Source organism: Hippoglossus stenolepis, chromosome 24 (genome assembly GCF_022539355.2).
Source record: "Hippoglossus stenolepis isolate QCI-W04-F060 chromosome 24, HSTE1.2, whole genome shotgun sequence".
Lineage (NCBI taxonomy): Eukaryota > Metazoa > Chordata > Actinopteri > Pleuronectiformes > Pleuronectidae > Hippoglossus > Hippoglossus stenolepis.
Genome location: NC_061506.1, coordinates 6,569,272 through 6,597,256, shown reverse-complemented (window position 1 = coordinate 6,597,256; position 27,985 = coordinate 6,569,272). Strand labels below are relative to the sequence as shown.

The following is a 27,985-nucleotide window of genomic DNA, read 5'->3' as shown; positions in this document are numbered from 1 at the left end:
AGCTTTGGATAGATGTCATAGCAGGTTTATGTTCTTGTGGAGTAGTAAAACGCAGTGTCATTAATCTTTACTTTGTCGGGTGCGTGCAGCTCCAACAAATCCTCCCACTTCGTGAGGTTTCAGCTTCTTAATTATTAGCATTCAAACTCAGCTGAAGGGCATTCAATTCAGCCCATGTAACTCACCCAGGTTAGCTCAATGCTTCCTGCTGTAATGATGCTTGACACTGACCTTTTCCATAACTGCCATAGTGTCCCTCCTTGGAAAGTCGGGCACAATGGTCCACATCTCTTGGAAAGAGCGACATCCCGCCTCTGCTTTTCTTACCTCGAGACACGACAAAGAAATGATATAGAGTCAAACTAAATGATGCAATGACATATGTGGTTAACATGTAATCAAGCTTTTATTTTGTTGTTTTATCAGTTGCACTTGAGAAATACCCATACTCTGAATTACAAATCGGTTACGGTGCTGATCATGGACTGTGAATAAAGATGGACCCCCGGGGGTTGTCTTAGTCATACATTCTGCTGGTAAGTAAGATTGGTACATTTGGTTTTAATCAGTTGCTTGTTGCTGTACACCACAGGACAACTTCCACCAGGGAGTCGGGGCCCAGGGGCCTAGTCGTATGCCAACACTTACCTCTACTTCCGGGTGCCTGTCTGGAGAGACGTAGCTCCAACCTATACCAGATCAGGGACGAAGGACTACTGCTCGATTCCCCGGTGGGGGCCGCTCCTACGGTCCCAGGGGAATCGATCACCGCTCGAGGCCTCTGCTGTCACTCCACCGGGATCAGCTGGCGACCGCGTGACTCCCGAGGCCCGCGGGCACGCCCCCTCGGCCGCAGGTGCCACGTTAACTCCAAAAGAGCAGCGACCCCCCTTTAGCGCAGCACGTGCAGATCGCGTCCCTGCTAAACAAACACACGCACACGTCCACAGTGACAGTCGACGGAGCTGGACATCACACCGGTCACTGATTGACGTTCTTCGTCGGTGTAGTGGCAGTCACAAACAGCGCCCTCTACCGACGACATCGTTGCACTGACAATTTTGAGAGCCTATACGCTTCTATACAGTCCAGTCTATGCTATGACACCATGTTCTCAGTTTAATCATGTCTCTAGTGTTGGTTACACCAATCGAAAGAGGCACTAATGTCCTGTGACTCATTCTTTGACCAACGTGCTGGCTTAAAAAACACATGCTCCAAAAATAAGGCTGTTTTAACTTCTTAAACCGCAAAGGCCTTGGATTTATACACATGGACGTGAGAAGCCTGGTACCAAAAATTGACTCCATTGGAAAAGCTATGCTTAATAAGCTACCATTTTATTTATCATCCCTATAAAAGTTAGAAATATGCCCCCACACGGAGCTGGGTAAAACTGCATTCAGATTCCACGATCCTCATAGTTGGAATCAACTTCAGGACTCAATTAGGCTAGATCGTTTTTCAACCTTAGAACAGTTTACGTTTTTGTTAAAGGAGTTTATTTTTTATTTTTAGGTATTTTAGCTTCCCTTTTAGAAAGCTGAAATGCCTCGGCCGATTTCGTTTAAAGTTTAAGGTGCCAACCATGAACCGTAAGATCCCCAGTTATACCCCTCCCCTCACGTCCTGTCTACTCTACTGTTATCTGTCTAATTAACGCATACAATGGAAACCTATATCTTTAAAAGTCAAAGCCTCAGTGCGCTTGAAGTAAAGTGTCGGTTAGCATCTGCCGGAGACTTTCTCACAGTCCTGCAGTGGAGTCTGAATGAAAAGGCGAGAGCGTGGAACACCTGCTGCCGCTCTCAGGCCTTTTATTTGGTGGAGAGGTGTGGTTTTTCTGTCTGTGAAGCCGCCAGTACCTGATATTTACTCTACACAGCAGAGGCCAACCTTCTCTGTTTCAGCTCTGCAGGTTCTCGCTGCCCCCACACACACACACACAGTGAAATCATCTCAGTCACAGGCTGTTTTCAGTCATGAAGAGATAATGAACTGAGAGAACAGATTAGACCTTTTAACTGCTTGGTGGTTAGACAGGCTTTTCATCTTTAGGCAACAGAAAGGAGGTCATTAGCTGTGATTTTCTTAAGTCACATTTTGGGAATTGAAGAATCAAAATCTTATGTAGCATCAGGTGGGTTAGGATTCATTTAGTTTAGGATTGAGTCCCAATTAACTTCATCCCTTCTACTGTAAAAGTGTATTAAATGGGGGTTTATAAGACATAGGATGATAAAACATGACACAACTCTGTTAAAAACAGAAGAGCTTTAGGTTTCAAATGAAACTTGATAGAGAAAATAAAATCATGGTTCTGTGAAATAAAGCCTGACTGGGGCTCACATCTTCGACAGTTGTTGACATGCTCAGGCTCAGGAGTTAGAGCAGAAGGTCAGTGGTTCGATCCCCCGTCTCCCCTATCACATGTGCCAAAGTGTCCTTGAGCAAGATGCTGAACCCCAAATTGCCTATATCTCCCCCTATGATTGAACATGGATGCACTGAATGGGTGGATGGCTAAACTGTATTGAAAAGTGCTTCGAGTGGTCATCAAGACCCTGAAAGTGCTATATAAGTACAGACCATTTATAAATACAGACCATTTACAACATGCTCTAAAGGCCAGTGCACTGACAACACACAGCTGCTGCAGGGTTCATGTCTGTGTCATGTAGTTACATGTGTATTTCTTTCTCACGTTGGGGACTCCATGTGATCCTTTCATTTGCAGAAGAATGCGGTAAAAAGGGGTCATTTTGGCTGAAGACAACGAGGCTGCGTGTGGAAAATAACAGGCTTGTGACTGTCATGCTTTGAGTTTGACACCACACAGGTTATTTTTGTTATTATATTTATATTTACGCAGGGATCAGAGTCTCAGTCACACCGTGATTTAAAAGTGGCGAATCCTCCTCGGAGTCGTTTCCAGCAACTATTCATATCAGTTTGAATTGATCCTTTATTGATTTAGTTTCGTGGGGGATTAAAGAGGACCCACCTACAGTCTGCCTGCCCCCCCCCCATCCCCTCCCCTCTCTCCCACCTCCTGTCTCTGTCATCTTGTGCGCTGCGCAAAGGAGAAGCCGCGGTCCGCAGCCAGCTGTGCGCAAATTGAACTCTTCTTCTCCAATTGCCAAACGCGAGCGAGGGGATAAATAGGGGTTTGCGCGACTTTCCTCACTTTTTCCTTTCCTCCGTCACTCTCAATGGGACCAGACGACTGAGGCGAGCCAGCTGCACCACTTCACCCCGGAGCCGCAGCCATGGACTGTTGCGCACATGGTTCCGTGCGCCTCTCGTTCCCTGGATATTTACGCATCGCGCTGCTGTGGGTCGTGCAATTGCAAGCGTTCGCCCAACACGGTAGGTGAACGTTAAACTTTATAGTGGCTTAATTTGCGGCAGGTTTACGCGCAAAAAGACTAACCTAACATCCCTCTGTGTCCGCAGAGTTTTGCAAAAATGTCCAAATGTTCCCCAGCTGCTGTGAAACAGATGATTTTAACTCTAGGATAACAAAAATACCTTTTCTTCGCCAAGATCCGGGGTGTTAAAAGCAGGAGCAGATGTCTAATGCAAGCCAGAGCCGCGCACGTACAACGTCTCTAAAGCGTATTCTTGACATAAAATGCAGATTCAAGAACATCTTGCCCGATAGAAGCAGCAGATTGTGCAGAGTTGGCCTGAGCTGCTGCATTCCCATCACTCAGCGGCTCCAGAGGTCACACGGACCTTCACCAGACACAAGAGGACAAGACAGACAAGGACAAAGACAGTTACACACACAGGAAGCAACAAGAGGCAAAGATCACAAGGGTATTTCATTTAAATGGAACAAGATTTAGGGTAATTGCTTGATCTTTTAAAGACTATCAAATTTTTGTTACATTTCTTTTATCGATAATCAAGACTTCAACAAACAAGCAGGAGACAAAGTCCTGGATGTGTTTTATTCTCCACTATGCAACTTCATTTCAATAGAAAACTGTTTGCTTCATCATGATCCAGGAAACTATTGTCCTGTTAACTCATCTTTCTCAGTGTCCCATCCTGCCCTCGTCTTCCTGCCACGGCTGCACACATGCGGCCGTAAACTTCAAAATAGAGGATTGTAAAAGTTGCACAAAACTTTTATGATTCAAGCACGAAAACCTTTCACTCGAGTTTCACAGCTGAAAAGTTTCCCCCGCCGCTCTGATTTCATCCCTCGGTTTTTATCTCAGCATGAATCCTGTCATTATTCAGCTGCAGTAACAGGCGGTAGCTGTCCTGGTCAATCCAACATGCTGGCGACTATCCCACACGCATCTTGGTCTCCGGGGCCCAACAACAACTGATCAAAGCAGACAATCGTAAACTTTAAGGCCGGCCATCATAAAACTGAGTCCTCCCTGCAGCTTTGCAACAAGAATACCAAGGATTTCTCTGCCACAGCAGAGTCGGACACAGGAGGGGGAAACACTGGGAGAGATATGATGATAAAAAAAAAATAGCTAAAAGCCAGCAACAAAAGTCTCCTTTATCGACCTTTTGCTGGTTGATGTATAAATTCCTGCAGATGAACACAAGTGCTAAATGTGGCTCGACAGTTGTGTTGTGCATGGCCCCTGTTATATAAACAAATAAACTAAACCTGTCTTCTACATTCTTCCTCAGGTATTAAAATGCCTTTAACGCTGCTGAGCTTTCTGTGGGGCCGTAAATAAAGAGTTCCACAATCTGTTATGATGCCAAATATCTCAAGTGTAAAAGTGGTTAAAACAATTCTCAGGATAGTTGGATTATCATGTGAAAACACGTGATTTACGCAGCAGAATTTCTACGTCCCCTCCTGCCGCCTGCGTGCTCTACTCTGGCTCCACCCCTCACCTGAATGTTCCGGACATCTTCTTGTCGTTGACCCTTGAAAGAAACATTCCAGACAATGTCTAGACCCACTTCTCTAGACATTTTCTACAATTCGTCTAAAAACTGTCACTGCTTGATCTTTAAAAACACATCATTCAAGCCATGATCTTAAAAGCAGATAATTACGCCTGTCTAGTGTTAATCATAATGAGTCTTAAATCATGTAAACGTTTTCTGATCTTTAACCCTCTGTGTGCCGGTCTGACGCTGTCGTTTCTGTTTGCCTTTCGGTGAGTGACAGGCCCTCTGGGAAAAAGACCTGTAACCTCCGTTATGTTAACACCACACGCTCCCAAATTAATCTTCTTTCCTGAGAAACTGGAGAATTCCCTGTGGAGTCCCTGCACATCTGGACTGCTGAGGGCCTCCCTCCCAGTGGGATCTCCTCCACCCAGGAGCCGCTTCATTAGCTCACCTCCTCCCACCCCCCATTCCCTTCCCCTTCCCCTGCGGCTCTGTAAACTCATTAAGCCGCCAATTGGAACAGTTTAGCCGGCAGCCAAAGTCACGCCGATTGTCCTCCTCCTCCGAGAAAACCTGGTTGTTTGGACAACCTGTGACCTCGGATCTCGTCAGGGGAGCCGCCAGACGAGGTGAACTCGCAGACAGGCGACCGTGTAAACAAAAGCATTTGCTTTCAAGGGGCTGTCAACATGGAGACCGGCCTGTAAGACCGTGTTTAGGCTCGGGATCACTGGCAGTAACTTTGCCCCATGCATTCAAGGCTTTGACGTCCTAAATACCCTGAATGTTTGTTTTCCTTGCCACCGCAGCCAAACTCAAACAGAGGAGAGGGAACACGGTTTGTCCTCGGGAAGTGACATGACAATTTGCTCTTTCTGTCTCGGGGTAGTTAAGAAAGGTCTCTGTTGACAGCGTCGACCCATTTGGCTTCACAGATGCAGAGCTGTAAGGAAAACTGCACGTTCTGCTCAAGTAATTCCCCCGGTTGTTTCAGCCACCAGCTGCAGGCGGTGTTTTAGAGGCCTCTCATGCGCCATTGGCGTTGACGTGCAGAGAGGCGAGTGGCTCACAGGAATGTCTGTTGTTCTTAGCAATTTAGATAACCTCTGTTGGTGAAACGATCCGTCCAAATCACCTCTTGAACGATGCCTGACACTTTAGAGTCACCTTTTGCTACTATTTGTTCTTGTCCACTTTGATTTTGAAGCTCGTCAGCGACTAATCATTCACGACTGGAGGGTCACAGACGTATAAACACCCTCCTGAAGATGCCTGATGTTTTTCCTCTTAATCTGCGTCCAACAATACTGTTAGTTTATTTAAAGTTTGATGAAAAAACTGTCAATTCATGAGCTTTTATTCAGAGCTTTCAACCAGAGATCATAATCTTCATGAGCAGATGGAGTTTCCCAGGATGACAGAGGTTAAGATACTACCTCATCATCTACGGCCACATTTACATGCGACAAGATGGTAGCTACCCAGAAAAAAGCGGTTAAATTCACTGCAGTATCCAGAGAGAGAAAACTTCTCTTTCCACTGAGACTCGTCCTGTACACAGCCAGAACAGCCCGACTCGATCAGAGATAGAGACATGATATGATATGCTTCAGGTTTCCTTTTCCTTTTAACAAATTAAACTGTCTTCTTGTGTTCCGGATCAGTAAAAGCAAGAGGAAACTGATTACTCTGATTAACAGGGTCAAACTCAAAACGCAGAATATGAGCCTCTTCTTCTTCTCCTCATAAAATTGAGGAAAAGTCAAGTCGTTTTCCACATTTGGACAAATGGAAAATGCAGTTTTTCTTCTTCATCCTTTTCATCCTCGTATTCAGCGCAAGAGTGTTACCCAGGAGGCCACCGGATTTTGCGTGACGCCTACCGGAGCATTGACTTTGACTCCACAGAGATCCAGAACACTGCCATCCAGGACCTGATCTGTGACCACTCCCTGTCGCAGGGCTGGTACAGATTCAAGATCAACAACAAGCCGGCGGAGATGCCGACCACCTGCGTCGAGGTAAGACTCCAGAAATAGCAGATGAGCTCTGCCAAAATAAAGCGATTTGTCTCACTTGTTTGTTTCACTTTGTCTCTGACTTAAATTGAGTAAAAAAAACCTCTCGCCTCTGCCAAAAAAAGCCTCAGACATCCTCTGCAAACAACAGGTTGGTATAATAAGCGCCTTCAGCACAGCTGGAGTGTATAATAACCCCTCACAGCAGATAATGACTATTTCTATGCACCCCACTGCAGATGAACCGCTGCGGTACACAGGCCCCGGTGTGGCTGTCACTGAAGGACACCTCCCTGCCGCGGCCCGGCGAGGTCCGCCAGCTCTCCGCCTGCGCCACCTGGCAGTTCTTCCACGGCAGCACCAAAGACTGCTGCCTCTTCCGCATCCCCATCACGGTGCGGAACTGCGGCGAGTTCCTGGTCTACTACCTCCAGCCCACGCAGGGGTGCATGGGATACTGCGCTAAAGGTGAACACAATTTGTTGTTGGGTATTGTAATATCTCTTTTCAAGTGAAGCTGATGGGTTTTCGCAGTCGTTTCTTCCACGGAACTTCTCTTCCGTGGTTTCCAAAAAGTTACGACACTTCATTCTTGATCTTAGAGAAAAGCAGTTTGAGAAACTACTGAGTGATTCGGTCAAACGCTCCAGAAAAACCTAGAAAGGAAACTTGGAACTTGTTGCGATTGTTTTGTGAATTTCTTGTTTCAGTTTCTCCCAATTTGGGGCCGAGACTCTGCCCAACAGGCGAGGTGGAAGTCAACGGCCAATGCAAAGGTAAGGTTTAAAAAGGTCAACCCTTTTTACTCAAAGTTGTTTAACGTTCCATCGTTGTATGAACGAAGAGAAACAAACTCTGTTTTCAGCTGCTGTCCCATCCCTCCCCTCTCGGCCGGCGATCGCCCCGGAGCTGATTGGCCACAGCGTCCACCTGAGGTGCTCCTTCATCCCGCCGCCGTGGAGCCAACCGCTGGTCTTCCAGGTGGTTTGGGCCAGACACGTCGGCCACAGCATGAAGGCTGAGATCAGGCAGGAGACCACTCTGAAGCCCTTCTCTCTGGTGGAGATGGATGGCGTTCACTTCAGGCTCGGGGAAACGGTAATTTTGCTGCTGAGAGTTTCACAGTAGGCCATAGATCATGCTGTCGTCCTTTTGCCTGAGTTCATCATGACAGAGCAAAGCCAGAGAGACAACGTGTGTCATACTCCGATAAGAGAAGGCAAGAGGAAGATGGAGAAGTTAAATCAGTTGCAGGTTGGAAGAGCCGTGCTCCACATGCTTCTCATTTAAACCTCCCCATTCAACTCTTCACATTAAATTCAAGTGAAGGTATTTTACACGGACAGAAGCACAGATTCACAATTAAGCCATTTCTTGTGACGTTTTATCGACACACAGCTCTCGCACAGTAGGACCTTCTGCTCCTGCTCAAGGACACTTCTGCACTCAGCTTACAACTGCATCCAGCTGCAGATAAGTCATGCAGAGTACGTGCATGACAGCAGTCAGGTGGGCTTCAGCTGTCTTTTAACAGAAGACACGAGGCATTCAGTCAGATTTTGTAAGCATGTGATATTCGACGTCAGTTGGTTGAGTCGGAAACATCTGACCTTTTCTTTGATTTCAGCATTTAGCAGCTGTGAGAGGAGCGGAATCTTAAGATCGCGTAAAATTCAAAATTTACAAGCCATGAAAGTAAAATCCCTTCAGCAGGAAACGAGGAAGACAACTGAAGAAACAACACAAATCTGTATGTTGATGGAAAACGACAGCACCAAGACAGAGGCTCCTGACGGCCCTCATTTCCCGGAGAAAAAATTACTTCTTGCCAGGAATCACTAAGATTTTCAAATGAGGTGATGTCACTCTCACGGCCCGCCCCAGAGCAGCTGTGCACCACTGCGCTGCCATATTTGGACACCAGGCTTGTATTAGTTGTGTCTGGAACGTGTTTTGCGGAGGGCCGGGCTCGCTCACAGGGCCCATCCTTAACACGTGTTGATACTGCAGCTGAGTTGGGTCAAAGGTCATCTCCATTTTTTGTTTCTCTACCCTGTGAGTGAGTTAAATGTTAGCGCTCTTAGAGCCGGGGGATCAGAAGGGGCGCTGCACTGTGGGCTGCACGGGGAAATGTTTTGATAAATCACAAATACACTGCCAGACGGACATTGTTCGTCTTTTTTCATGCATAACAATCACACATGCTGGGAATTTAAAGTAATTATTCACTTGGAAATGTTCTTGAGAGCTTAAAACGATTTTGTTCCACAAATAGACATTGAGGAGCTCAGTGAAGGAACATTGTTCCATTTGAAATGTTAGAGTTTTGGCTTAAGAAAAGCATGTAACATCTTTCGCGGGGGGTTGGTTCCATGTGGCCCCCTGAGTCCCTACAAACGTTCCTGCTTATATCTGTCCTTGCAGTTCTCCTGCAGCGTGTCGACTTTCAGAGCCAACTCCAGCCGCACCAGATCTACTCCGAAAGAAAGCGAGAGTTTCTATGCCGGACTGAAGGTAAACATTCTCGTGTTATGTTTAAACTCCAGTCCACGCCAGGATGAAAGGAGGCGTTCCTTTATACACTGGCAGAACGTGAAAGTAAACCCCACAGCCAAACTCACCAAACGCTTGTTTTCCCTCTTCTCGCACTTCAGTTTTCTCCCGAGTCGCTCCACATAGCAGAGAACGGGAAGGAGCACGAGGTGACCGTCCACAGCACGGTGCCCATCCCCTGCTACAACACCAACCAGGGCCACCAATGTGGAGTCCCTCTGGCTCTGAGCGTCCACGACCCAGGTCAGACCTACAGGAAAACAGAGGATATCGGCTGTGTTAACCATCTTGTTAAGTGGGAATTGAATTAAATTAAATTAAGTTAAATTAGACCCTGAATTCTCATTACTTCATATAAAATCATTTCAAAGGACGCATTTAGATACATTAAACAACTTCAGTATAGAGAACAGGCAATTTCATGTTGAAATCGCTTTTACACCATGAACTTAAACACCATTAAACTTTGGCTTCTAATTGACGGCCTGTTTGGTTTGAATTCTTTTTTACATTTACAGAACCAGAAGCAACTGAGCCCAAATATACATTTTAATTAATGTATTTAGTAAAAACAAAGATGCCCTGAAAAGGAGCTTGTTGGCTTATTAAAGATGATTAGAGGGTCAAGTCGCCGTCCTCCCCGTCTCCCCTGCTGCTGTTGACACTAAACGTCCTCCTTCCTGCTCGGGTTTTTCCGTCTGTTGTGCTCCAACTTGTCCAGTACATCATCACATCAAAGGCAGCCCGGGGGGACTTTTACTACAGTTCTGCAGGCAGCTGTATGCTGTCCGTTAACACTAACCTACCGCTGTGTTGACACCCACAGACAGTCTCGGACACGGGGCCTCCGATGTGGCGCTGTCCGCCTGCCAGGTGGAGGTCCAAACTACTGCCTGCAGCAATGGCAGCTGCGGTCGGTCGTTTTTCGTCACTGCTGTCACCGATTTCGCACGAGATGGGAACCGTCCCAGTCTGATTGGTGCTCTGCCGGGACCCAGCGCACCACGACTCTGGAGGAACTACATCCCGGTGTCGTTAAAAGTGAGTTGAGTCCGTGCAGTGGTTCCAGGGATAAATTGTACTTCCGGCCCTTAAGAGGAGTCGAGACATCGAGGATCCTTGTTTTCTAAGGGTTCATGAAAAAGTTCATACTTCTCTTGAGGGTTTATAAGGGAACTTTACAAGGGTTTTAGAGGAGGAAAGATGAGTAGTCCCATCAAACCCCAGAGAGGCTTCCGGTGCTCTTAGAAGTCGGGGAAAATTGGAATTCGTGGCATCAAAGTTGCTTGGGACTTAAGGAGCTTTTTAGGGCTTTGTGTAGTTTTTCCAAAATTGTAACAGAAGATGCTAAAGGGGAAGACTGGGAAGCCACTGTAGATTTTACAGGCTCTTTGAGGAGATAAAAGTACTTTATGTTGTTACAAAGGTAATTTTCTTGCATGGATTCTAGGGTCTTGTGTTGAAGACGGCCAAGGGGTCTTCAACGGCCCCTGGGTGTTTTGCGATCCCTGTCGAGGAATCCTCTTAAGAGGGCACTAGTGTCCAAAACTGAATGAAGAAGCAGTGGACTGATATAATTATCTATGTATAACTTTAATTAAAGAGTATTAGAAAGGCTGTTCTAATTACAGGTCTCTCTGTCATACTGTGTACATATACACCAAGTTATACCGTGCTTTATTAAGTTAGAGGGGGGAGTGTGACTGACATGAAGTTTGAGGAGCGCTGCCCTAAGTGGTCGTTAGTTATGTCCACACAAGCCATCACGTTATGTAAGACATGATGTCAGCCCTGCAGACACTGTGTCTCTGAGGGGTCCGCAGAACAGATGGGAATCTGTGTGCAGGGTGAAACATCAAAAGCTCAAGGTTAGAGGGTCACAGGGTGGGGCCCCCCCCCCCGTTAAGCTTTGTTCTCCTGACCTCTGCTCCCAGGTCACGGTCCAGGACGTTCCCACTTCCATCTGCTACTCTCTGACTGACCCACATGTCATGACACTGGACGGCAGGTAAATTTACTCTGTTATCAGTTGTCAAGTTTAATTAAATAAATAGTAGGTCTGCTCCCAAATTTTTACATTGTCGCACTTGCATTGTCATTCTATGTGCAGGCGTTATGAAAACCACCAGACCGGCACCTTTGTCCTTTACCGGAGCCGCGTCAGGACGTTCGAGGTCCATTCTCGTCAGTGGGACTGCGGCAGCCGACACTACGCCGTCGCCTGCAACTGTGGCGTCGCGGTGCGGGAGGGGAATGAGGTGGCCATCTTTGACATGTGCAATGGGCAGCCGCAGGAGACCAGACCGCAGCTATCCCTGAAGAACCTCGGCGATGAGGAGGGCAGTCGGGTCAGGGTGCTGGAGTCCCACCAGGGGAAGAAGGTCACCGTAGGTATCCGAACATTTTGACACTGGTGCAGATTTTCGTCCTTATGCGCAGTTTGCTTCTGTGTTTGAACCACGTCACATTCAATTCATGTTGCTGCATGAGGAGATTCTGTTAATTAGCTGCTGGATGTGACTCTCCTCTTGTAGTTGATCTTTCCCTCCGGGGCCTTTGTTAGGGCCGATGTTGGCGATTGGGGGATGAGCCTGTCCGTCCGGGCGCCCAGCGTCGACTACGGCAACACGAAAGGCCTCTGTGGCACCTTTGACCATAATGTCAACAACGATTTCCACAGCTCTGACGGTGTCTTCTATGGGCCTAATGACCTGCATCGCTTCATACAGGACTGGAGGTCAGTAAAACTACGATGTTTACTACTTTTAACTCATTTGGCAGAATCTAGTCTCTACAAAGCTTTTTGTTTCTTCTGTGTGCGTTAGGATAGCTCCAGGTGAGAGTTTATTTGACAAGACACCTCCTGGGACGACACAGGAGGTCAGGAGGCCTTTCTGTCAGTGCCAGAACGAGTACAGCACTTCTCATCATGCCGGCAGAGGGATGAGGAACCTGTACAGTCCGTCCGCTCATGCCGACTGCATAGTTTACGATAATGTGGATTACACATCTGTCTTCCCCTCCATGGACACGACGGTGGAATACATCAAGAGTCCAGGAAGAGAGGAGAGCATACTGGATATGACCGACTTTAATAGTCATCCTCTGGAGAGGAGGCACCTTCAGTTTCCCAGTGAAAACGGAGACAGTGCTGCTGAACTAGACAGTGCGTTCAGGGAGGATCATCTGCTTTCCGTTAACAGGGAGAGGAGACAGGCATCATTTGAATTCCAGCCTGTGTTTGCTGCTCAAAGCCTCAGTCAGGCTGATCTGGAGAACTTGGCTTACTTTTTCCCTGAGGATCACCTGGCAGAGGCCCGACCGCAGATCCAACCCCAGTGGCCCACCCCGAGTGGCCTCACCTCGGCCAAGGCTCTGGAGGTGTGTCAGATGGCTTTGTCCAACTCCACCGTTGGCACGGTGTGTCGGGGGCTGCTGGGACGCCGCCTGGACGAGGCGGTGGATCTCTGTATCCTGGACCTGCAGCTCAAAGATGATTTGGACTGGGAGGAGGCACTGCTGCCGCACCTGGAGAATGAGTGCGAGAGGAGGTTGCTGGAGAACCGGACCCAGAGAGCTTTGGAGGTGGCAGGTCCACCGGGAGCGTCTGGGGAAGTGGTCACGGCACTGCGCTGCCCCAACTTTTGCAATGGGAATGGAGAGTGTACAGAATGGGGCTGCCAGTGCTATCCCAGCCACAGCTTCTATGACTGCAGCCTGGCCATCAGTGAGTATACGAGTATTTTTCTGGTGATCTTTAGGTCTGAAGTTATCAGCTGAAATAACAAATATTCTCCCATTTGAATGACTTGTAATTTACTCAGGCCAGCCAGTAGAGTTAACTGATTTGGAGAACAGTGGATTATGTGACATCCGAGCCTTTGACTGTCGCAGCGTCCGAGTCTTTGGCCTCGGCTTCATCGACTCTCCTGACCTCAGCTGTCATGCCACCAGACTGAAGGTGAGGAAGGTCAAATACATGGCTGCGAACCTTAAAGATGAAATACATTTTTTTTAAAAATATTAATTCCTTCTGAATTTCTGCCTCCACAGTACATGAATGGAGTCTGGGTCGCAGGAGAAAAACAGAGAACAAAAGCCACCTTCCTCAGCTCCAAAGCTTTGGACTGTGTCGTCCCGTCTTTGAGCAACACCGCCGTCAACACGGAAGATTTCATGATGGATGACAAGCCATACGCACGCTGGGAGATAAAGGTAATGCTGCAGTAGCAATGTCTTTTCTCGGGTGATGGCTCTTTTGTCGGAAGCTGTTCACAAAAATATCTAATTTCTGTCAGGTGACCAATGACGGCTCCCAGTACAGCCAGGCCAAGGTGCTGACCATCTACGATGGCGTCTGCCAGGTCTGCGAGGCATCGCGCTCAGGACTCTGTAAGTTAAAGGTAACTTGCATATGAAAAGTGAAATGTTTTTCTACACTGAAGTTGTTTATCGCCTCCACAGTGAATTGAAACCGCTCCATCGGCCAGTTCCAAGAAACCATACCATCACCGTCTCTATAAGGCCCCCCCCCCGTTGATAAAGCCCAGTCTGCTCTGATTGCAGCTTTACCACGGGGACGTTTTTGCCCCGTTTTTGACTAAGGTTTCCAGATTGAAAGAAATGTGCAACAGGTTTGATGGGTGTGTCAGAGGTGCTGCCTTACAGCAACACTTATATAAACCCTGCCGTATGAAAAATGCAGCGCACACAATGGATTCTAAAGTTCTGTAAGAATGCGGCAGCTGCTGCTTGGTGTTTGCGTCAACTGAAGGTGTTGGAAGCACACGAAAGCTGAAACTGTTACATCGAGCGTATTTTGATGAAGTATTTAAACACATTTCATGTACCTCCGAGATTTCTTTCACAAGAACACCAAGCGGCAACACTTCAGTATCACAAAAGAGTGTTCAAACCGACACTATAAATGAACATTTTACGACGTTTAGTCTGGGCGAAAGGCTGTCCCAGCTTTGTTATAGCGTCATCACGATGATGCAGAAACAATGTCCGACCTTCTGACTACCTTTACCAGGGACTTGGTCTGTTTGACATTGCAGAACTTTCACATTCACAAAAACTGTATAACACACTAGAGGAAAGAAAAACAAAAACTACATTACCCTTAAATAATATAAATATGTTTGTGAATTTCCATATGGGTGTTTTCTGAGCGGGCAAAGACACTCAAAGTCATTTTTTACATTTATTCCACTAAAGATACTTGGTCGACTCGAGGAAGAAACAGTTAAGAGAAACAGGAAAGACACTACAGGCGACTTTTCACCTCCCTGACTTCTTTGCTTTCTTCTTGTTAGTTCAGCCATAATTCACGTGAAAACTTGGACTCTCCAATGTTTGTTTATTTGAATATAAACAGAGACAGTGGGTGTTTAGTGGGAAAGCGTGGTGAAGTGTTTTATATGCTCTGTTAGGGGTGCACGACTCAAATGACTAAACCAGAGACAGAGGGATTTCCCATCCTCGTAACACGCAGCAGCTGATTAAGAACTTTACATTCGTCAAACAAAAAGATACATCTCACCAACAACCAGGAACAGTGAACACACACAGCTGCAGCCACACAGACATTTGCATGTGTTTGCCAAACCTGGAGCAAATTGAATTTACTTAAGAGGAGATGCAGCAGATGATTTCCTGTTTCTTACCTGGCAGAGAACCCCCCCCCCACAGGGAAAACAAACAGCTTGGAAAAAATGTGTTTTATAATGCTGTAGTTCCTGCTGTTAAACATGTCAACCGTTCCAAACAGCATTGTAAATATGAGTACGCAAACAAACCTTGTTTCTGTCTCGCTCTGTTTCCGTTGGCCAGGAGCGAACGTGTAACATCGATGGGATGTGTTTTGCAGAGGGAGGCTCCAATCCCAGCAGCCCTTGCCTCCTGTGTGACCCGGGCACCTCCAAGTTCACCTGGTCTGTGAACCAAGGTACCGGCACGTTAGCATGTTTGTCTCCTCGCATGAAGAACCTTGAAGTGAAGCATGAAGTGTTTGTTATCGGCACCACATTAGTCTTGTTTGTAGTTTCATTGCAGCGTGTTAATAACTGCATCGTTGAAAAAGAACTGCAACACAAACAATGCATGCTGCCAAAATGCGTCAGAAGTAGCATTCAATGAATGTTACCAGAATTAAGACCTACCTAGAAATATTTAAAACCTAGTATGTAATACTTTTTAAGGTCTAAAATTCAAATTATTGATATTTGATTAGATTATTATTATTATATTGATAATTGATAGCATACAAATGTCCCACCCCTCCACAAATTTAGTAGGTAGTAATATTTAGGACCCTAGGTATAAAAGATAGGTATGGAAGTAGTGAAGCAGTGAACCAGTGCTCTCACTATTTGATGTGAGCGAAAGAGATTGTGTGTGTTTCCCTGTCGCCGGCTAATGACGACCAACAACAGGGGGAAGCAGCCTTTCTCTTACTGTGTTGGTGCAGTGTCACCGTGGCAGCCATCCAACTGCGGTCCTGTTTGTCTCCATTAGCAGATCAAAGCAGCGGAGGTTTAGGTTTCCCAGCATGCCGTGGCCTGTCGCTTAACCACTCTGAGGGAGGGGGGGGGCATGGTTGATTTTCACAGCGACGCAGGCTGACTATCATCCTTCCTTACCCCCAAACAGAGCACCAATCAGCTGCAAAATAATGAAACAGTTCACGTCAAGTTCAGCCTTAAAGGAGACATAAGATGCTTTTTTTCAGTTTCTTCCTCTGGTGTATTCTGGTGCATTTTGCTGGATGGAAGAGGAATCTTCAAAAAGCATGATCTGAGTAGTGGGTGGGGGTGGGGGGTGCTACATGATCTTGCCGTTGAGAGCAGCAGATGGAAAGAAAAGCTGGAAACTTCTCCTGCCGGGGAGAGAATGAGTGTTTATGACGATTCCTCCAGGAACAGCCTGGACGGATGTTTTTGCCGAGCAGAGACTGTGTTTGAAGAGTTTATTTCAGGACAGGAAGCAAATCCTGACATCTAAACACAAACATGTGTAGGTGGAGATGTAACAATACAGAGAGCTTCTGTTTTTGAGTGGAGGTTTGTATGGATTGCATAATAAATGTATTTCCGCTAAAGCTTCTTCACCTTTTCCCGCCTGGCAGTCAACGAGCCACCGGCCTTCCACCGACCTCAAAGTGACCTGCGGACATTTGCCGGGGAGAACTTCGTCTTCCAGTTTGCGGCCTCTGACCCCGAGGGCTCGGCGCTCCTCTTCCAACTGGAGGAGGGCCCGACGGGGGCCGTTCTCTCCCCAGCAGGCCTCCTTATCTGGAGGGTCCCGCTGCTTCCAGAGGAGAGGGGTCGTCAGTCGAGGCGCCCGTTCCGCTTCACGCTGTCTGACGAGTGCAACGCCCAGAGTACCTTCACTGTGGAGGTAGAGTTGGAGGAAGAGAAAGGGAGACAGATGAAACTAAGGGGAAAGAAGGAGGGAAGAAGGTTTAATATCTGGTAGAATTATTGTAAATTAGAATGTATGGTTGGAAATTAAGTGAGTGACATTTTAACTTTATGAAAAATCTGTTGGAATGATGCAGGAAGCAACAGGAATTATGGGAAATGTGGTTTTAACTTTAAAGGACATTAATACTCTCAGTTCTGCTGGATGAGTGGGAGCCTGTCTCGAGCAGAGGATACAGTTATTGTTGAATATTAAAATGCAGCATTGAAGAAAACCTCAGTCTCCTTTTCTATCCCTCATCCAGATTGACGTGGTGCCGTGCGGATGTCAGAATGACGGCACGTGCGTGACCGACGTCAACTTCCCCGCCGGCAGTGGGAGACACCTGTGCGTGTGTCCCGAGGGTAAGCAGGGTGACCTCTGCGACGAGGACATGGACGAATGTCTGTCGGCTCCGTGCACGGTCGGAAAGTGCGTCAACACCGTCGGTGGGTACAGATGCGAGTGTCCTGCAGGGTGGAGAGGTGAGAGTTGACGAAACTGAAATGGATCTGTGCCCGAAATTCATGTTGGCATCCCAGTTACAGTTTCCCCGTTTGTTTGGCAGGTATCACGTGTCTGGAAGATATCAATGAGTGTGAAAGAAATCCCTGTTTCCCTCGAGTCCAGTGCCTCAACAGCTTTGGCTCCTACAGCTGTGGTCCCTGCCCTAAAGGCATGCTGGGAAATGGGACGAAATGTGTGGGTAAGTGATGTGGGCATTTTTTTGTAAGGTGTGTTGTGCCAAGACAGCTGCTCCACTGAAAATGATGCTCACACGTTTCACATCAGCAGATACAGTACGTCATTGAGCAAGGCACTGAGAATACCAACCGGCTCACTTACCATATGTTTCTGTGGAGAGTCTTTAATTTACGAGTCGTTCAGTTGCAGGTTCGCTAAATCTGGAGTCCAGTCGTAAGATCTGATGGAAAAAGAGCATAAAACAAAGTCCGATCGTGTCGTCACGAGAATAAAATGAGAACATTTCACTTTCCTCGTCTTTAAGACAGAAATGCCACTCGGATCAAATCATTTCACCGTCTTCTGTCTTAAAACTGCTTTATTGAAAAAGTAAATGAGCGACTTAACTACAGATACAAGTTGATGTTCAGTTATCAGTGGACGTTATTAACCTCCGCCAAGGATGATATGGTTTTGTTTTGTTGGCTTCTCTGTTAGTAAAAAGTTACAATATATTCAAGACATTTACAAATTTGATTCACAATACACGAGGCCTGCGGTATGTACAAGGTTTACACAAAACTATACTGGGTGGATTACCACAAAACTTGGAAGAATGCGGTATTGTCAGAAAATTAAAAATACGTTTTGGTGCACATGCCAATAAACAGTTTTAATAATTAATGGAACCGCTGCTTTAAGCAAATGAGATAGGGCATTATCCTTGGCAGAGGTATGTGCTCTCTAATTATTATTTAGAGCTATTGATGAAGTCACATTGAAAGAACTTTACTCTGTCTCCAGGTTGTTGTTCTTTCTTTAGTATAATGATGAAATAACTTGGATAAACCTGGATCCCATTAGCAGTCATAACAAGAGCTTATCAGATCCTGGTCTACTTTGTTCCCACATTCTGATCTCACATAGTAAAAAAAGAATTTCTGTATTTATTCATTTCAACAGCCATAACATCAACGACAATTATTTACATGCAACCCCCCCCGAAAAATGCTGCTTCTGTTGTTGCAAATCAGAGATAAGATCCATTCTGGATACGAGCCTCAGCTAAACTCCCGAAATATGATTGCTCGCTGCCGCCGTGCTGCCCTGAGCCACATTCAGCAAGACCCACAGAGGTTATGCAGAATGGAAACCAGATGGCTGATGGCACCTGATACCGCTGCCTCCCTCCATGTGCTCACAGCGACTGATAACTGGAGTTAATACGTTAAAAGAATCCCTGCCGCTGTGGGAGAAGGAAGGTTGGGTTTTTTTCTTCCCCTTTGGCTCCCAGCTAAACTTAGTAAACCCATCACACTGTATATGAGTTATGCTGTGATTCATAAAGTTTGTGGCTTGAGGTGGTCCGCATCTGCAGCTGCATCACAGTGTGAATTATTCATGAGTGCTAACTTGCGATGTAGTTGAATTTACATTTGAACAGACTGTTTGTAAGTTGATGGTTAATGGGAGGAAGTGGAGACGCTTCATCCATCTTTACATAAAGTCTGCGATTATCACAGTTATTTGAGAGGGTCAGGTTCGTTACCAGCTGTGGTGACAGTTTGACATGGAGAATAACGTTTGTGGTCGGATGTCGTTGGAGCTGCAATGCTGCTAAAAAGTAAAAGAAACTACGTGATGGTTAGTCAACAAAAACATCCGAAGAAACCCGGCACTTAAAGCTTGTTATAAATACAAACACGAGCTTTCCGAAAGACTGAGACCTTTTGAGAAATCAAACGATTCAAAACCTGGCATCTAAGCAGGGCAACAATCAAAATGACAGTGCACATTGCAGGACATGACTGTTCCTCATGGAAGAGTTGGCCCTCAGCAGAACACCCAGCACAAATCACTGTCAGTAACAAATTGTTTGTCATTTTTATGGACTCGTGAGGACGGATCCTCGGATTTACTCTTTCCTTTGTTTTATTGCTTACTCCTCAGTCCTCTGATCTACTTGAGCCAAAGTACTTTGGTTCAAATCCCTTCACCTCCTTCTTCAATTCAGTGTAAAAAAAGACCCGACTTTCCATGTCAGGGGCCATTGGAAGGGTTTTTACCTTGAAGATCCTGAATCTTAAATGTCCTGAGTGTAAAACAAGCTGGGATGAGGGTTTCCTTCACTGTCAAAACCACACGAGTGAAGAGTAAATAAGACCAGACACAGATTCATAGAATTTAGATGATTACACACGAGTGAAAACATCACAAGGATTATTTTATATTCATTTTCTGCCAATAGATCCCTTTGACCTAAATCTTACACACTGCACCTTTGTTTAGATTCAATAAATCAAAACAAGATATCTCGGATGTTTCATGACATAATCCGTTTCATTTATCCTATATTATCATTAGCCAACGTTTCTTTTTAAAACCCGCTGCCATGTCTGTGGTCAGAAATGTGTCCTGCTCGGCTTGTGGCTTGCAAACCTGTTTATAGGCTGTGAGTGGTGATCACGCCTCGTTGCGATCTTTACACAAACACGTTCCCAAGTTCCAACTCTTGCTGCGCGTCTCATTAAAAGCAACATGTTGAGGTTTTTTCCCTTTACTGTACCGCGAGTACAGAGTGCAATCCTTCACTTCTTTGATATTGGATCACGCAAAGTGAGTGATCTTGAAATTGAATAGGATGTTATTCCAGATAAGAGCATCTGATAGAGGCATAACATGACAATTCAAAATATGTGTTTCCCTTAATACAGCAGTCGCCAGGCCGGCCACCATCACTCCCACATCTGCTCCTCAGACGACTGTCTACAACACGCCAGATGTTCTGCTGCAACTCCCCAAAAAGACAGACACTTTCCGGAAGACGATCCCAGGAATTGACCTTAGTCGATCACAGGCCAAGACCACCTGGAGAGAGACTCCAGGAATTAGCCTGGATCCAAGCCTCACTCAGGCGGTTACATCAAGTGTCTCCCAAACAACAACTGATGCTTTGAAAAGAAACCAAGGACTTGACTTCCAGCTTCCCAGGACAAACACAGATACCATAAAGAACATCTCAGGAATTACACCGGACCAAGTCGAGGCTGATCAGCCCAAAATCAGCAACACAATAGTCAAGTCAGCCGCTGCAGCCCAACCAACAGGAAATGGTAGATCAGCTCCAGGTAAGCCCAACGTCACACTTGATTTTTCATAATTAAAAACAACTGTAACTATGGAGGGTGGTCAGAGGTGTTTTAGGAACATGCAAAGGAGTATTTACCGCTCATTTATCCTCCTGTAATAGGAAAACACAAATTTACTGGGAAAATTGCAATAATAAAACCCACAACAATCTGATAAACTATGATAAAGATCCGGCTCATGTAGAGCACTGACCACAATTTCTCTCCCCCAGGATCAGCTCCGTTGCCGCCTGTCAACGTGTCGGCGACATGTGCCAGCAGGCCCTGCTTCCCCGGGGTTCAGTGTATCAACCGCAGGCCGCCGCATGTCGGCTACGTCTGTGGCCGCTGCCCGCCCGGCCTTTACGGCAACGGACGCGTCTGCATGAAGAACCCCAGGGCAGGTACGGGATTCTTTTCGCAACATTTGATTTTGGTTCTAATACCTAATTTGTTGCCTCTCAACAATTGTACCCTCTCAAAGCAAGCTGAAGATCGACTGACTTTACCATTGGTTCACAAATTCTGTGTGACATATGCATAATTTTGGAATTGAAACCATTTCTTATCCTTCCTGCGTTTGTTTTGGACCTGAAGACACAACAAATAAATCAGGCAGTAAATATCTGCATCACATTTGGGGCCAGATCATATCATTTATTTATATTTTATGTTTTGGTTTTTCATTGATGTCGCTTCCCTTTGTGTGTGTTTCTTTTGGTTAGAAAGAATGTTATAGCAGCAGATAAATCAGCATGAGTGGTTAGAGCCTGCCTGGTTGTATTAACCACCGCTGGTACTTTTTGAATCTGCATCCGGCCGCAGGGCTTCAAAAGAAGACCGCTTAGTGTTTTCTTTCTCACAAGGGGAGTTAAGTAACAGCTCAGAAGAGACAACGTCGCTCCAACTTAAATCCCTTCACTGTGTCTGTCTGGAAAGTGGCAAAGCAGAACAAAAGTGTTTGTGCAGATGAGACTCAAGACACGAATCGCGTAAATCACTCCGTTTTGAAGAGTTCTACTCAAGTACTGAAATCAGTGCTTGTCAAAATGTGCCCGTAACAGAAAAGATTGCGTGAAAAGTGAAGCCAAAGTGTCTTAATTGCCCCCTGGTGGCTTGCTGCGGTAAAAATCATAAACCCTGGCTCTCCTAGACAATAGCTGCTCTAAGGCCATTTGTCTTTCCTCAGCATCCAATCACCTCCCTCAGCAGCAGGCAGCCGGCAAGACCAGCCGATCCTCGCATGGAAGCATCAGCAAAGTCTCGCAGCTCCACCTGCCCAACCTGCCCTCCAGACACAGCATCAAACACCTGTCCTCCTTGAGCGTCACAAGGCAGAACCAAGATAATACGCCGCGCCAGGTTCCCGCGTCCGGGAGGGGGGGTGGCACTGGGAGGAGAGAGGCAGTCACTGCTTCCAGAGATGTGACACAAACATCAGCGAGCGCCCTCCATGTCAGGGCAAACACTCCCAACACCCGCCAAAGTGCCAACCCCAGATCAGAGGCCAAGACATACGCGACAACTCGCTTCGCTGCCTTAAGAGAGGTTGTGGTTCCTCGTGTGACTGTCTCCCAGGTGAGTCCAACTTTTCTACACCTCACAGCCACCGTCATTCATAAAAGAAGATGTGCGTGAGGACATGAGCATCCCATAACCTTCCTGTCTTCTTTCATCTGTCTTTGAATCGTCTCTCTGCAGGCTGCAGCAGCACTGACTGGTGTCACACCTTTTAGGGTAACGCCTCCCGCTCCACACCTCTCCACTCGGGAAGTGACGCAGTCAAAACAGGCAACTAGGCCTCAGCTCAACCACATGGTATCAACCCATGCCAAACCCTGGACCCGTCCGAGACCCGCGCTCCCACTGACAGCGGCCCTCACCGCTCTGTCCTACTCCCTGTCTGAGACCGAGTTCTCTGCCGACGGGGACGAGGCGGAGTCTGGACTTGAGGGCCCAGAGACCCCCCAGATGGTCCCGGCATTGACCTTCCCAACACCGGGCAAGATGGGCTCCCCGTTACAGAGAGCAACCTCGGTACAGCCAGGTGTTCGGAGCGGACAAACAACTCACAACCACGTGACGACATGCGCCAGTATGCCATGCTTTCCTGGCGTCCAGTGTGAACCAGCCGTGGATGGTGGCTTCAGCTGTGGGAGGTGTCCTGTGGGATACACCGGTGATGGACGCGTTTGTCGAGGTACAATGCCCAAATTACACCCTATCGTCTCAATGCAATCAGTATCAGCACCAATATCAATCTGGAATTTTGATATTACGCTCAAAATATTACTTTAAAAGATCTTTTAAAAAGACATACACAAGCATAACCTCTCCACGGCGCCCCCTGTGTGTGTTTTAAGCTGTTTGCAGGCATACGTGTGGTAGGAACATGGTGTGTGCCGCGCCAAATACGTGCCGCTGCAAACCAGGCTTCACTGGATCTGACTGTCAGACAGGTAAACAGATAAATGGCTTATATTGTAGTGTATTTGTTATTATTTCAACCATTTGCATGTATAACTCTTTATGCAACGATATTACATTTGGGGTTTTCCTCCTTAGCAATCTGTGATCCAGAGTGTACGAACGGGGGCGTCTGCATTGCTCCGGGTGTTTGTCAATGTCTGAGAGGGTTTCATGGAGAAACTTGCCAGGAAGGTAAGTGTCATTTTCCAGTCTCCTAGTTACTCTGATTTCATGTCACTAAAAAATATCCATAAACACATCTACATTATAAATACACTTTGGAAAGCAGTTATTTCCTAAACGTGTTAGCATGGTAGACAACTGCATTAATATAATATATATATATATAATCGATAATTATCACTAGGCTTAGAACTGAACTGTTATAAAGGATAAAACTAACAGAGGTCCATCTGTGCAGCTCTGTGCAGGTTACCCTGTGAACACGGAGGCACCTGTGTGGGTCTGCAGACTTGCTCCTGTCCCTATGGGTTTGTTGGACCTCGATGTGAAACCAGTGAGTTTACAACCTTAAGAAAGATGATGTTTGCAAAGGCTTGTGGGAGTTGTAGTGGCTAAATATGTATTTATTAAGTTTTATGCTTGAGAAACGAGGAAATTATGATTTTTCTGTTTATTATAGTGGTGTGTAGCCGCCACTGTCACAATGGAGGTCAGTGTGCGTCTCCGGATGAGTGTAAGTGTCTGCAAGGCTGGACTGGACCATCCTGTGAAACTGGTGAGTGTGTCTTCTCTTTGTGTGTCTTTTCTTTGTGTGTGCGTGTGTGTGTGTGTGTGTGTGTGTGTTGTGTGTGTGTGTGACCAACCTCTAAGTGCTGATTCTCTCTCTCTCTCTCCCCTCTAGCTCTCTGCTCTCCGGTTTGCCTGAACGGAGGTTCGTGCGTTCGGCCCAACATCTGCGAGTGTCCTCATGGTTTCTACGGAGCACAGTGTCAGAACGGTGAGTCTGCAACTTCGGTCGGCCAATCAAATTGTCACTTTTAACGTCAATACAAGCTTTGATTTGTCGAATTTACGTTCTTTTTTGTATTTTGGCACATTTTGTTTTCCTTTTCTTCCCCCAGCCGTTTGCAGTCCTCCCTGTAAAAATGGTGGCATGTGCATGAGGAACAGCGTGTGCTCCTGTCTGCAGGGATACACCGGGAGGCGCTGCGAGAAAAGTACCACCTCATCCTCCCTCTCCTCTTTTTGCTCTGGCACTACTTCCCATACCTCCTTTGATTCTTCCTCTCCCTCTCTTTATATCTTTTACCTGTCTTTGAACATCCATCTTCCTCCTCCTCTCGCTGTGGCATTGCAATGTCCTTTCTCATCCTACTCTTCCTCCTTAAGTTACTTCCATTAGATGAGACCAAAAAACTGATATGATCTTCAACTCTTCTGTTAAGGCTTTTGATTCTTTCTCTCTTTCTCCCTCTGCAGGTGTGTGTGAGCCCATGTGTATGAACGGCGGCAGGTGTGTGGGTCCAGATTTTTGCGATTGCCCGTCCGGTTGGCGAGGGAAGAGATGCGATAAACGTAAGTGCAGCGATACGAGATTTGTGGAAAAAGACTTCACATTGACAACGATATGAAACTCCAGGCCAATGTGCTGAACGACACAGTGAGAACCTCGGACTTCTCCTCCGAGTACAGACATTCTCACCAATTTCCCAGGGAATAATTTATCCCCATATTGCGTATACATGAATTGAGATCAGATACATCCGGATCATAATCTGGATCTGAACCGAATTTCCCCTGTACATAGATATTAGCAAACTACTCATGCCTGATTTTCTTTCTCTGCATTGTTTCTTGAAAAATGTACAAAAATGCAGAAGAACTCCCTATCTCGCAATGTTAAAGAAAATGAAAAATACTCAGAAAAGGTTTTTTCTTGGCCCACACCCCACCAAGTTCTACCAAGTTTAAGGAAAATCGGTTTGGTAGTTTTTGCGTAATCCTGTCGACAGAAGAATATGAAAACATCACCTCCCTGATGGAAGTAAAACCAGAGAGAAGCAACAAATCCTGACAATTAAGAATGCACAAATCATTTGTCTTTTAATCCAGAAGACTTCAAAATATAGACCACATCTCTGAATGGATTCCATATCAGAAATTGATCAGGATTCTGGCTTTTGACCATCAAACCTTTTTATCATGTCACAGTCACACTCACCAAAGTGAGGCAGAGGCAGGTAAGGTGACACTCTCCAGTCCTGTGAACGTCTGAACCCTCCAGGCTCGGCTGACAGATGCTTCCACAAAGGAGCTGCACATGTGGGAGCCATCAGTTCTCACGTCTGCAGCCTTTTATGGGGCTGACCCTGTGATGTTCTACTGAGGCTGAAAAGACACACATGTAAATATCAGGAGGGGGAAAGAGAGTTGACCACAGATGATCCGTCAAAGCTCAAATCTGCAGCTTTTGGTTTGAAGGAGGTTTGTTGTTAGTCTCCACTTCCTTGTTCCTCAGATCACACCTGTCACTCATCAGGATGGCCTGTTCACGGTCACGAGTGGCCACACCCACATTTGGTTTGACTGACATATTTTTCCTTTTTGTCCTCCTCCATCGTTGCTGCTGTTGCTTTTCTTTTCATCCTGCGGCCTCATAGTGGAGACGGACACAACCTCCAACACAAATAAAGCCCAAACCCGAGCAAGTGTGCTGATAATAACACAGAATTTGAGGATGTTAATTAAGAAAATAGAGGAAGTAAGGGATTAAAGCTTTGCTGAAGGCCACGTGATGGATCTAGTGGTTCAGATATATACATTTACAACCAGAAGGACAATTCACATACCTCTGCCAAGGCCTAACAGTCCCCTTATGAAACCACATTTATATCCACTTGATCCACATTTTCATTTGGATCTGCCCCAAATTGCAAACACTCTTTCCATCAAAATCCATGAATTTCTCTCTGAGAAATAAACAAAAAATGTTGAAAAATGGCTTTGTTTAAGAAAACGTGAGAAGAACTGCTAATCTGGATCTGCACCAAAAAATAAAATAGGTTCTTTGCTCAAGTTAGTTTTTGTACTTTTTGCATAATCCTGCTAAACAACAGTAAATTTGGGGGTGGATCCAGGACTTCTTACATTTTCACAGATTTTCTAGGGAATAATTCATGGATCTTGATTTAAAAAAAACTAAAAAACATATCAGGCACATTTAGGAGACTGATATTTATGAGTGTGCAATTTGGTGCGGCTGAATTTAAGGGGAACGTTGGGCCTCAGCGGAGTTATGTTCAAGTCAAGTCAATTCAGACGGTGAAATTAAGTGTCAGAGTGGTCAAATCCTGTCTTCACGTCCTCAAGCATCCGCACAGCTCTAAGGTTAACTCTTGTGTCGCCTCCCAGCCAGCTGTCTGCAGAAGTGTTTGAACGGAGGAGAGTGTGTGGGTTCCAACACATGCCACTGCACCCCCGGTTGGCAAGGCATGCTGTGCCAGATCCGTGAGTATGACAACAGAAGGCTCAGATATTTCTGTACGTGCAAACGTCTGAAATTGGTCGTACCGTAAATTAAGATGGTCGGTACGACAAATGGAGGCTTTGAACCAAGTTTTGTTGCTCTTGTGTCGTCCAGAGACCAAGAGATGTGCAGGTTCACTGTGTTCCCGTCCTGACTTACGTTTTTATCTTGTGATTTCTCAGCTCAGTGTCAACAGAAGTGTCTGTACGGGAGTCGATGTGTGCAACCAAACGTCTGCGCCTGCCGCAGCGGATACTCTGGCTCTCTCTGCTCCAGGAGGGTAAGAAGAAAAACCTGAGCTTGTTTTGAACTACACCTACAAAGTTGTTTTTTAGAAAGGGGAATATAATATATCCCAGCTGGTCTGAGATTCACACATGTGAGAGTCAGAAGATCGGCACATGAGGGAAAAATGAAAACATGTGAAAATGCATCCAATTCCGTCACAGATGATGAGGGCCAGCGAAGAAAGCTGTGCTGGAAGAACGCAACCACCATTTTATCTGTGCAAACAAACAGACAAATATCTTTGTATAAAAAAATCTCTATCGTTTTTTGTTTTTTTTCAGCTCCCGATTGCCCACGGTTGAGATCCACTTTCAGGCTGCAAAGACCGAACGGCTGGAATCCGATTAGCACCCAGTAGGTGATCCGGAGCCGTCAGCACAATGCGTCGTCAAAAGAAAAAACCTCAGAGTGTCTAAATTGTCCTCGCTGGATTCCTTTGCAAAGTTCAAACTCCAGGCAATCACCCAAATACAGTGCAAACCAAGCAGAGTCTCACTTTTCTAGCTTAGCTCTTAAACTGGACGCAGGGGAAACAAGGTTTTTACATCTTGCACGAGCACCCAAAATAACACAAGTCCAAAAACCAGACTTTATTCTTCTGCATCTCCAGCTAAAGACAAACATAGTGATAAGTGGTAAATCCTGTAAACTTCACAAAACAGTGTCTGCTTCCAGTCTAAGTCCTGAAACAGGCCAGTGAGAAAAAGGTATTTGTCATCATCCTGGATTGATCAGCTGATACTTTATTCATCCATAATCGCCTGCAGTGGAGATCCTTATCATCTTGGAAACTTTATTTGTTTACTGTGAATTCCATCAGGTTCATGTTCTACTCTCCAAACCTCTGTATGAGTATTTATTTATTTGGTTGTTTTATACTGTCGCATATTTCTTGTTGTATATATCCTAATCTCTGTATAATCGGTGTTATTTCTTACTAAAGCAGTGTTTATCGGTTGTTTTGTAAGAAAACAAATAAAGATCCGGATATGGGATCGATTTCTGGAAATGTC

At 46.0% G+C, this 27,985-nt stretch overlaps 2 protein-coding genes across 3 annotated transcripts in view; one reads left to right on the top strand and one right to left on the bottom strand.

The window, feature by feature from the left end:
• The window catches only part of kynu (kynureninase), a 20,077-nt gene extending 10,433 nt beyond the window's left edge, over positions 1–9,644 (bottom strand). Inside the window, exons 1-3 of one of the 2 annotated variants that reach the window (XM_035150164.2) lie at positions 9,518–9,644; positions 649–868; positions 232–327 (exon numbers count right to left, since the gene is read on the bottom strand). In XM_035150164.2, the coding sequence (XP_035006055.1) occupies positions 232–307 (76 nt within the window). In that variant the 5' untranslated portion in view covers positions 308–327; positions 649–868; positions 9,518–9,644. Of the gene's footprint in view, positions 1–231; positions 328–648; positions 923–9,517 lie in introns of both variants that reach the window. The other variant, XM_035150163.2, reaches the window with a different exon arrangement.
• si:ch211-246m6.5 (von Willebrand factor D and EGF domain-containing protein) lies at positions 3,070–27,985 on the top strand. The gene is made up of 33 exons (XM_035150161.2): positions 3,070–3,369; positions 6,715–6,899; positions 7,136–7,364; positions 7,607–7,672; positions 7,762–7,994; positions 9,321–9,410; positions 9,551–9,692; positions 10,276–10,490; positions 11,384–11,457; positions 11,560–11,836; positions 11,984–12,186; positions 12,275–13,176; positions 13,274–13,410; positions 13,503–13,664; positions 13,748–13,852; positions 15,285–15,399; positions 16,579–16,850; positions 17,179–17,398; positions 17,482–17,619; positions 20,312–20,725; positions 20,959–21,129; positions 21,915–22,303; positions 22,427–22,925; positions 23,089–23,184; positions 23,291–23,386; positions 23,616–23,711; positions 23,838–23,933; positions 24,060–24,155; positions 24,280–24,375; positions 24,638–24,733; positions 26,570–26,665; positions 26,867–26,964; positions 27,254–27,985. Exons 1-33 carry the CDS (start codon positions 3,270–3,272, stop codon positions 27,272–27,274), a joined length of 6,225 nt encoding a protein of 2,074 aa, XP_035006052.2. The 5' UTR covers positions 3,070–3,269; the 3' UTR covers positions 27,275–27,985.

Coding starts and splice junctions, on each gene's coding strand:
- si:ch211-246m6.5 (XM_035150161.2), top strand. CDS start 3,270: ATGGACTGTTGCGCACATGGTTCCGTGCGCCTCTCGTTCCCTGGATAT. Junction 9,693..10,275: donor TCTGAGCGTCCACGACCCAG/GTCAGACCTACA, acceptor TGACACCCACAG/ACAGTCTCGGACACGGGGCC. Junction 24,156..24,279: donor CGGAGCACAGTGTCAGAACG/GTGAGTCTGCAA, acceptor TTCTTCCCCCAG/CCGTTTGCAGTCCTCCCTGT.